Consider the following 11,835-nt stretch of genomic DNA (forward strand, 5'->3'; position numbering starts at 1 on the left):
AATCGGAGTGTTACAGGCGTGTAGAGAAACTACCCATTGGTAGCACTCTAATGAAAAATAAATTTAAACTACAATACATTCCAGGCCTAACTAATAAAAAGAAAAGAAAGAAAGCTTAATAGAATAAAATCATACAAATTTTTGAACTGGCTTGTACAATAACAATAAGTTGCAACGCTAACTGTCTGACATGAAGGACAAAATAGATAAAATGGAAAAGTTAAATGCCTTTTATAAGCTAGTTTGTGAAAAAATATATATTTGAGAGACATCCAAAAAACTAGAAACCAGGATCAAGCAACATTGTGACATGTGAAAATATCAAAAATATTAATTGCACCTCCCTGGCTTGCCATAGCATAACGTTAAACCATAATTTTAACTTAAAAAATTCCACAATAATAGACATGAGACAAAACACTAAAAGCAAAAGGTTTCTGGAAGCAATTCCTAAAACTAAAAATATTAAAGAAACTAAACAATAAAACAGACAAAAATGATTTAAATACATATTATGACGATATAATAAATAGATTATCCATATAAATATAATAAATCAGGGAAAGTGGGTGAGAATAAAATGGTCCAATTATAAAAAATCATTTTTTTTTATAATAAATTTTTAACTTAAATTGCACAATAGATTTAAATTGGATATATCAATACGGAGGTAAGAAAACAACATATTGGACATGTAGATATGGTCCAAAGTGGTAATGTATAATACAGAGCATTGATTTGTGCTACAGAGAATCCAATAGTGCATAGAATGCAGCAATAGTGAAAGAAAATAATTTAAATAATGTAGTTATAAAACAATTTTAAACTATGACTATATAGATGACATGACTTCAATATGGTAATTGAAAATATGACAAATAGGTTGTAAATATGATTACAAGTATTTCTAGTGTACACATATAACATAGATACAAATTATTGATAAAAATAACATAATTTTAGGATTATGAAGGTGCATACATAGAATAGGATATATTCTATTTGAAAGTTTTTTCCCTCACAATTTTGAAAAATTGTAATTTTATTCATTCCCGAATTTTAATTTCCATTTCGTTCTTTAACAGAGGAGAGCGAAATGAACCCTAGTACTAGATAAAGGGTGCCTGTTTGAAAGGTCGGCGATGTAAGAACATTATTAATGATTAGAGCTGTATCAGGAAGAAAAATAAACTCACATCTAATTAATTAATGGTCAATATATCTAATGATTTCGGGTCAATCAAATAAAAATGACAGCATAAATAAATAAATAAAAAAGGTGGTTACGTATTTCCCAAACTTTCGATATCTGTGTAACACTTATATATTTTTCCTATATCTGAATAGCCTTTCTAAGGACGCAATTGCATTCACAGTGAGATATTACCCAACGGACAGCTCTCTCCACCCTCCCTAAAACCACTTTTAGATAAATTTAATCCTCAGAACTTCCACTTATAGAAAATATTGAAAATTAAGGAACCACATTAAATATTTTTATATTTAATAAAACCTTGTTTTTATTTATTTATTGATATTTACAACTGTACATTCATATACATACATCCAGTAAATTTGATTTTAGTTTGTAATTGGATGACACAGATGTGTAGAGAAACTACCCATTGGTATGTTGGCCTCTAATGACGTTTTTACATTAGCAGGTTTCCGGGCCATCTTTTCAGGCGACTTGCAAGATTGTCAGGAATGGCAGAGGAAGCAAGTTTAGAAACTAATGGGTTTGGGTGGTTAGAGAGTTTATTATAGAAGGAATGGTTCGGACTAGATCGGTTACATATGGAACATTAAGGTCTTTACGTATGATTTTATTGGTGATAAAGTAAGGAGCATTGAGGATTTTGGATTGTAAGGATTGGATACGAGATGAATTCCGAGATTTAGTGGAGTACCAAACCTTAACTTCGCATGTCCAGATAGGCCTTATTATTGTCATGTAGATCAGTCTTTTGTAATGAATTGGAAGTGAAGACTGTTTGTCAAGTAAGTGCTGTATTAGTCAAAATCGACGTGCAATTTCTTGTCTTTTCAATCTTGGTGGGAGGATTCCAGGTTAGTCGTTAATAAAACCTATAGCCAAAATTCCGCCATCACATTAAAGAAATATTTCTTGTTTTATTCTCCTATGCAGCAAATCCAGCTGAAATGTGGCTGTTTTAATTTGACTATTTCTAAATGAGTTACGATCATATTAGCTTCATTTCAGTCTACTTTAAACAAATGCATTTAAATTTTCAAAAAAAATTACAAATCATGCAGAAAATAATATATATACATATATTATTATATATATGAATCCCATCTTCCTAGTTTCAAATTTGATTATTTTTATGGTCAGTTTTATTATACAATCATACAAAGTCCATTATTCGAAATTATGTATAAAATTAGAATTCGAAAAATAATGACCATATTTTTTACCTGTAAGAAGTTACAAAAAAGTTTTATAACTCATGATTTTAATACTCAAGTAAGATAAACGATATTCTCAGGATAAATTCTATTTGTGTTCATGATTATAAAAAAATGTATTCATTTTGTTATATTGTCCCCTATGTTGCCGATTTGGCCAGAACCAGATACCAATCCTTCCATAATAAACTTTTCAACCGCCCAAACTAACTTGTTTCTAACCTGGCTTCTCCTTCACTACCTAATCCTCCTAGACGCCTGAAAATAAGATGGCCTCGAGATCTTCTCCTTTAGAAATGTTTTTGGAGTTCTATCAATGGGTAGATTCTTCACATGTTTTTATCATGTCATAATATCACTTACAGCAAATTTACTTGATGTGTATATATCTATACAGTTGTAAATATCAATAAATGAATTATTAAAAAAAAAAAAAAAATTTGTTATTTGATGTCAGAGATACCCACTATCTACATCCAAAAAACTCAATTCTTTTGACCCATACATGGAATACATAGGTACATTTTAGTTTTATATTTATACTATCTATGTGAAGATGAGTTGCTTGAGTAGGGAACCCAATCTCCATCATTAAAATTCCCTTCTATGTGCCTGATACCTGCCATATTACCTGTCCCCCAGTTACCTGTTGGCCACGCCTTCTATTCAACCCTCATATTCTGTTAGTCCAATGGTTTCCACTCTGGTTGAGAGCAATTAATGTACGTAGATCAATGTAAAAGCTTCTACTTTCAGTAATTCTTGTATATATATTTTTTTTTACTGTTTCACGAACAGTATTTTTTTTTAATTTACATATATAAATGGCTTTGAAATCAAATGAAATCATTATTGAAATATAGGAATAACCTAATTTGTTTTTCTAGTAGAAAAATTGATTACATCTCGGTTTTCTTCTTCTACTCAATTTTCATTATCAATCTTAAATGATTCATTTAATGGCACAAAACATCGAAGTCCACAACATAGCATTATGGTCGTATGTGGCACCAATAGATTCATTAGACCAACTTAATCGGTATTTGTGGGATTAAAATAGACTGAAAAGTGAGGATTAAATAAATATTTTCTTGTTATTCTTTCTGAATTCATTTTAATTTTATTTATAAATCAGGATCTGATAATTTTTTATTCTTAAAAATTTTGTTTTTCAATGGATGCTAAGAAATTATATTTGTAATGTTTAAATTGATCATTCTCACTTTCACTTACCGATCTAACGAATATATAGTAAGGGGGTATTATGATCGTGCAAATTTTCGAATTCGAGTTTTCAACAGAAATACACGTTTTTCTGAGATCAAATACTCAAGTCTCTGTCTGTGTATGTGAACGGCCTCTTACCTCATAAGCAAAAAGTCGTACCAAACTGAAATCACATATTTAGGGATACAAATGCCCTAGATGTTAAAGCGAATTTATAAAATAAAGTAATAAAATATATATGTGGAAAGGATGGTCGGGGGGTACGGTCAGCAAATAAATAAAAACATTATTTATTCGTTCTGACTTTTCGACCTGAATTTCACGTCTTCATCAGGGCTAAAAACCAAATTTTTATTCATATATAAGTTACTTACCCATTGTATCATATATTTAACTTTTTTTTTCATACATACCATTATGTTGATTCAATTATTTTTTTTTAGCTTTTTATACACTACTTATATGTCTTATTTTATACATATCTTCTTACCTATGCAATATTATATTTTATCTACTGCGGTCAGAATATAACACAATTAAGCTGAAAGAACTTATTTAATAGTGCCAACGTTTTGGTTAGATTTTCTAGCCTTCATCAGGGCTAAGAATAAAGAACAAGATAACAACCAATGAATACAAAAAAATAAAAAAAGGAGATATAAACAAAATGATACATAATAAATAATTGTAAAAAATTATATTAATAAAAATAAAGTGATGAAAGAAGTGGAAAATAAAACGTATATATAGGTAATTAAATAAGTAAGTAAAATAACATAATAAAGGAAATAAATTTTAAAGTTATATAATGCAAATCAATATGAGTATTTTTTAATTTAGTAATAATTTAAAAATTAAATTATGGAAAGAAAAAATATAAGAGAAAGAAAATATTTGTAACTAATGAAACATGTAAGTATAATATTAGAATAAATAAATAAGATATAACGTTGAGTTAGACAAAAGAAGTGAATAGAAAACATAACAATAATAATATGTGGTGAACATAACTAATAACGAGGTTAAGGAAAATTAACAAAAGAATAGAGAAGGAGAAGGGGTTAAAGAAAGAAAGAAAGAGAGCTCACCTGCTAGTAAGAAATCGGAAAACTAAGTAACTAACCCCATAACTTTAATTTTTAAATTATTACTAAATTAAAAAATATTCATAAATGGCATAATTTCCGGGTGCGAATAAAAAACTCAAATAGAAATAACTATTTTCATTTGAGCCAATGCTTCTTCTCACGTTGCAGGGCTTCCTCAGGGCTATTTTGACAGAAGCCAAAGCCAGTGTGATTTTGGGTCCTGTTAAAAAGTATTCATTTATTAATTTCATTTTGTTCAATTATTTATTATATATCATTCTATTTATTTTTTAAAAATGTTTTTGTATTCATTGGTTGTTATCTTGTTCTTTGTTCTTAGCCCTGATGAAGGCTAGAAAATCTAGCCGAAACGTTAGCACTGTTAAATAAGTTCTTTCAACTTGTTTGTGTTATATTCTGACCGCACCCCTATCTTCTCCTCATATATATTGTCCACATTCCACCATTTTCTCATCATTATACATACTCCCATTCTTATTAATCAACTATTTTATTTTCAATTCATTGCCATGTAAATTTCCAAATTTGTTAGATTGTTATTTATTTTAATTTTTATGTTTCTCTGAATGATGGTTGTTATCTCTTTTAGTTTTTTTACCCCCGATGATCTGAAATGCAGGTCGAAACTAAAAATTCAGCACGAATAAATAATGTTTTGTTTATTTGCTGACAGCACCCCCCGACCATCATCCCAATATATTAAACTACGATCAACCATAAACACCTCAAAATTGCCGAATTTTGAAAACATCTTGTTCTTAACTACTTTTAATTTTGTTTATTTGAAATAAATAACTAGTTCTCATCGTTAGCAATAATAAAAAAAATATATAAATACCAAGTATTAATGAAATTGATGAATAACTAAAGGAGTAAAAAAAGGAAATATTTAGACAGAAATTCAAAACGGCTGAAACTCTATCTCTTCCGATCGCATTCGTATCATATATATACAATATGTTTTGTTAAACTGTTGTATTCTTGGCAGAAATAAAGTTCTCATCCGTTAAGAACCTTAAAATACGATTTTTTGTAGCAACAAAAATTTAAAAAAAAAATACTCAAAATTTTTCCTTTTCATGTCTTTAGACTTTTTTTTTTTTTCGAAAATCAGAAAATATGTAGTTTTAACTTTAGCACGAGTCCAGAATCTACACAAAACTGGAGGACGTTTCTTATGTACACGCCTTCATTATCTATCGTTAAGCTGTTGCATCATTGGCGAGAACAAAGGATCATAATTTGTTTCTTAAATGAATATTCATCCATATATCCATATAAATCAGAGTATGATTTTTCCTGAGATAAAGATAATTTTTCATTTCATTTCAAAGATTCAAATCGCAGTTTTTAGTGATCGTATTTTTCCACCCCGAGGAACGATGAGGATATATTTCCAGATTCCTGGAAGATTCTTGAACTGAAGAGCGGAAGAAAGCAGATGGCCTGATGACCATATAAATAGCCAGAGCTGCGAAGAATGTTTACATGCAAGAGCTAAAGGCTCGACTGTTTACCGCCGTCTTCGGGCCCAGTCGCTCCCTGGCGCCTCACGGATTTAGATCTTGTTCTACATATCTTCCGCTTGATGGTTCTTCGGTTATTGGTATGGTGAGTTGGAGTTCGATTCCGCAGAATTTATAATTAATAATAAAAAATACTCAAATTATTTTAAAGTACGATCTTAAAAACCTTTTTCTCAAACAGCTAGTTGCATAAAACTAGTCACTGATATAGTAACTACTGATTTTCGTTTATGTTGTTTATGAAAATGAAAATTTTGCGTGGTATGCTTGCATAAGCCATAGTTACCATACACATGCTCAAGCATGCTTTTGAGATTCGTTATGGATGTATGAACATTGGTAGCAGCCATCTTTATTTAACCTGGTTGTTCCTTAGACCAAAGGTACATCAGAGTTAATGAATTTCTTACATTCATATGTTCTCATGGAATAGAATGAGAACATCAATTGTGAGCTCTAGAAAATTCTCACATCATTGATATAGCTGTTATTTGTTTTAAATAATATAAGTATGGAATGTTGAATGGTTTTTTTTATGAGATCTTTTAACAAATTTATCTCCCACACACTCATTCACCTTATCAATGAAACAGTTTCTCTAAATATATTTTAGAATAATTCATTACAAAGGCCATTATTTTGTTCTGCCAGGCGCCAAATTGTCTGGCGAAGAAGTTCCCACGACACAGACATAATAACATCATAAAACCTCTATTAGAAAATGATGGGAAAGCAACATAGGACTTAATATCAGGACAGTAACATCCCTGATGGAGCCAGAATTGCATTATTGTATCCACTAGTTTCATAATAAACTTTTGTTGTTATCTATGTTGAAAACTATGTTTTTTAAAAAACAGGTTGAGTGTATAACGAAGCTCGTCTAATTATTTCTTCTGATCAGATTTGATATTTTTGATTTTTTTTTTTTTTAATTCAAGCAATAATGCATAATAATCCATCAATATTTTCAAAATATTGAATCGTAAGATTTTCTTAGCATTACTACAGATTCAATATCTGATTATTATAACTGTCACCATAAATATATTTAAAATTTGGTAACTTAGTATAAAGCAGTGTTGGGTAAAAATTAATTTCAATTAGATTTGATTGAAGTGATTAATTGAGAATACTTTGGTGCAACTAGTAATTATTTCTATTATAGTGGATCATCAAGTAGTAGAAAATTACTGATCAAAATTGTAATTTCAAATTACAGCAATTACAAAAGTAATTATAATTGTAATTACTTTTTGCCAGACACTGATATAAAAGCTAGTACTTAGCTCTCTCCAGGTGCCAAATAGTCTGGAAATAAATTCCCACGGCATGAACAAGTCGACAATTATTTAAGTCCTTCCCCCTAAATACTGCACTTTATCAAATACTTTTTGCGTGGAAATAAAAAAATGTATCATTTTTTAAAGAAATTATATATTTTTTTTGTTCGATTCTTCATAACGAGATGATAACCTTAAGACTTATTTGACTAATTTATCTAGCTACTGAATTTTTTTTTAGTTTTGGGAATAAGTAAATAATTTTCATTTAATTTTTATTATATCACATTTCTTACTATTATTATTACAAGAGTTCGCTTATTTCTAGTTTTTGTTAGAGATTGAATATGATTTATGTTAATAGTTCTATTTTGTATATATTGTTAGTAACAACAATGATCAAATCTTAAATAATTTCGTTACGAATTATGATTTTAATTAAAAATTATTAGAGATAATAATTCTGTCAATATGTCAATTCTATAATAGTTTATAATGTATTAATATATAATGATAATATAATAATGTATTAATAATGATTAATTGTTTCAGGGTTACGAGGGATAATGCAAGCAGTGGACCGGAAACCATTTTTAAGCCCACCGCCACCCAATCTTCTTCCGTCTCCTCCACAGCCCCCTCTTCATTTTTATGAGAAGTTCACATAGCTTGTTTTTCAAAAGAATGTTTATGTAATCAAAATTGTTCATGAAATGTATTATAATAATATATATTCTAATCAAGGAATTTATTTTCATTTAGTCATAGAATGAGATTCATTATACATGTTTCGTGCACTTGCATATCATGTTTGTCATATATTGTATAAATATATAAAATTATATTATTCTTAAAATACAACCTAAAAGATTGTGTATACTTATTATATGAGTGATTTTGAATTATTATATAAGAATTAGGCCATAAAGATGGCTAAGTTTTTGAATTATTTGGTTGGTCATTGAAGTTAAATGTTTTGAGTTATTTAGTGTTTACACAGCTGTTCTAAATATTCATATTGTCTACAAAGCTAAATAAAGTTAATTAGAGTATTTCTAATAGTAGATTCTTTAAATTCGTGCTTGGTATAAACTGGAATTATAACATATGGGTCGTAAAAGAAAAAATAAATGATTTATAAATCAATCTACTTATCCTGATTGTTTAGTTCAATAATATTACTTTAAAGGGTTTATTTATTCGTAAGTCATGAGAGCTAATATTATTCAGTCGAAAATATCTATTAATAATAAAGCATTCTGAATAACACAATCTTGAGCAACGACTTGCATTAAAATAGAGCAGTTTATCGTACATCCAGCTGAACCTACTTCTTAGAGATATAATAAATTTACAATACAATAATTAGTTCCTTTAAATAATATCTGCAACAACCAATAACATATGTAAAGTTAGTTAAAATTAAAAATGTATTAAATTTTTATTTTATTTTGTTAACGCTGTTTAGAAGTAAATAGATACTTGAGCAAAATTGATTCAGGTAATCATCACTTCTTATCTACCACCCTATGTTTAATTGTATTTTGAAATTAATATTCAATGTATTATACTTGCAAATCCACTGGAAATAATTATCAATTACATGACTGCCATTGGATACCTATTCATTTGTAAACGCCATTAGTCATCTATAATAATAATAAATGAGCTAGAAATATTTTAGTTATTTTTTTTGTGTGAATTTATGTAGAATGTTTTGTGTGCTTATATTTCGTTCCATCCTTGTTATGTTAGCAAGTAATACAATTTTAATACTTTTGTAAATAATTTTAAAATTGTAATTATCAGTGCCATAAGAACAAATTAAATTTCTAGAATTGATTTTGTTTTTAAAATACATTAACTAATTAGAAAAAAAAGGATGAAGCTTAAGTATCCAGACGTATGGAGTAATTAGAAAATTTATTTTGTAATCTAATTAAAATTTTGTATAAATATGTTTTAAAAGTACATTTTTTTTTATTTCACATCCTATAAATTTCCTCATTTTTTTTTAATTGCCTTTAATTCATAAAAAGTAAGTAACACAGAAAATATTTATATTATATATGTAAATTGACCTAAAAGATTATGAATGAGATGGTCGGGTGTCCGGTCGAAAAGGAACAAAAGATTGTTAATAACTATTTATTTACCAATGTTTTTCCCTACTTTGCAGGGTTTCATCAGGGCTAAAAAAATACAAAAGAACTAAGAATATATCGACAATTTAAGACAAAAAGACACAATAAAGTAAACTAAGGTGGGGTTAAAAACTATGTAAATATATGACAAAAATTATATAAAAATGAACAAAAAAAATAAAAATAATAACCATATATAAAAAAGAAATAACATAGCCTTTTAGATTTCAATGAACAAGAGACGTAATAACACGTACATAGACAAGTAGACAAAAAAAAAATTACACACTAAGAGACTAAGGGAAAAATAAGGCAATAAGATGAGGATAAATAAAAAGCAAGAAAGAATAAATGAAAATATAATAATAAATTATATAAATACCTCATGTAATATATTATAAATACTCTATTAACAACTTTAGGTTATCGACGTAAATAAACTATGTCCCGGTTAAATTCATTGCTTTATTCACTATGTGAAATGTTACAAACATAAACAAAATTTAAACATTTATAAGAGATTATGATTTTTGATTAGCGAAACCATGAATTATTTCTTCGAAGTCTATTGCTTTAAGTACACATCTTTCAGTGGTCATCAGTGATAAACTGTAAGATCTATCTTGAAGAAATTGTATTCATTGTTTATTGTTAATTACTGGATTACAGGATTTAAAGAACATTAGTTTAAAAATGGCACTGCAATTGACATATCGCAGACTTGTTTAAATAGTGGCATATCAAAAAAAAAGTTTTGTTTTATTTTATACGTATTAAAAAGATAGTGTCCTAGACAGGAGTTTCTTTTTTCGCGGTGGTTCTCCTACATATAGCCCCAAAACTATTAGTGTCGTCACAAAGTAACCATAGTCTACAGTAAAATATAAAAAATACAAAATAAAAAATAAACTTGTTTTTGTCAGATGTGCCGTTATTCAAGGAAAACAGAAATATGATCATTTTACGATCATAGCCAGTGATAAACCGGCAATGCTCGTTTAATACTGATTTTGGAACGTTTAGTGCACGAATGTATAACCTTAATAATATTTTATATTAGTTATTTCATATAAAATATATTTTACTAATTAGTAGAAATATCAGATACACTAAAACTGTTTTAAAAATATAATTATATACATTTTTGTGGATAAAACATATATATTCAGAGTATTTCTTAGTTATTATAGAGTAATATGGATAATTGTAGAAAATAGTTGTCAAGAATTATCTTTTGCGTAAAAATTATTCTTAAACATTTGTTGTGGTATGTTTGTAATTTTTATAAGTTAGTTTAATAATTAAACCTTTATAAGGGACAGGCCTATGTTAAAATAAGTCTTAAAACTGATTTATACAGAATCATTTATTGTTTGATTTTGTTTATTCAAAAAGGGTGAAAAAATTACTTCGTTTCTTGGTCATTTATTTATCGATTATTTTAGCCGTTGAGAGCAAAATTGTTTTGTTCTCGTGAAAATTAATTTTCGCGAAAAATCACAGCATTAACTTCAAACGATTTTATATAAATGCGGTTGTGCAGTTTTAATAGACAAAATCTCTATTTTTTTTACTAAATACTTAATTAAACCTCTTCTTAAGTTGTATATGTTATAAAACTCGAGGTTTGACTTGCATCAGTGCTGCTCTCTACTGCTCATTTCTATTAAGTCTTTCACGTATTTGGCATTTATCATTCAAGATTATGTTCAAAAATTACAGGTCGTTTTGTAAAAATTACGGCTTTAGTTTTATGATATTGAAGAGTAGTCCTAATTTTAAAGGCATTTAGAGCTTTTCTTGAATTCCCTTTTTGATATTATAATCAATTAAGATTTGTTTATTTATTAGTACATAGTTGGCTGAAATGTGTTGAGTGAGGCGAGAGTTTAAGAATTTTTAAGAGTCCCGAAGAGATATTAAGAAATTCAATAGGTTTCAAGCGAGATGGTAATTGAGAATCTTTGTGAAGTTTGACGAATGGGATATTTTCCAGTTTCTTAACTGACAGAAAAAGAATTAAGCCACATACAACCATTGAAAAACACATGGAGGAGTGTCTCTGTAATCAAGGGATAATAGGTGTTGAAGATGGGCATCCACACATCTCATTAGT

The 11,835-nt window shown here is 28.2% G+C and overlaps 1 protein-coding gene across 1 annotated transcript in view; it reads left to right on the top strand.

Annotated features, from left to right (window-relative positions):
- The window catches only part of LOC106681866 (forkhead box protein F1-A), a 37,979-nt gene extending 28,493 nt beyond the window's left edge, over positions 1-9,486 (top strand). The window contains exon 2 of the mRNA XM_014422408.2: positions 8,128-9,486. Within this exon, the coding sequence (XP_014277894.1) occupies positions 8,128-8,243 (116 nt within the window). The 3' untranslated portion in view covers positions 8,244-9,486. The remainder of the gene's footprint in view (positions 1-8,127) is intronic.
- Positions 9,487-11,835: the final 2,349 nt, after the last annotated feature.

The sequence above is a fragment of the Halyomorpha halys genome, unplaced genomic scaffold (assembly GCF_000696795.3).
Source record: "Halyomorpha halys isolate HHAL.00 unplaced genomic scaffold, Hhal_1.1 Scaffold372.1, whole genome shotgun sequence".
NCBI classification, from domain to species: domain Eukaryota; kingdom Metazoa; phylum Arthropoda; class Insecta; order Hemiptera; family Pentatomidae; genus Halyomorpha; species Halyomorpha halys.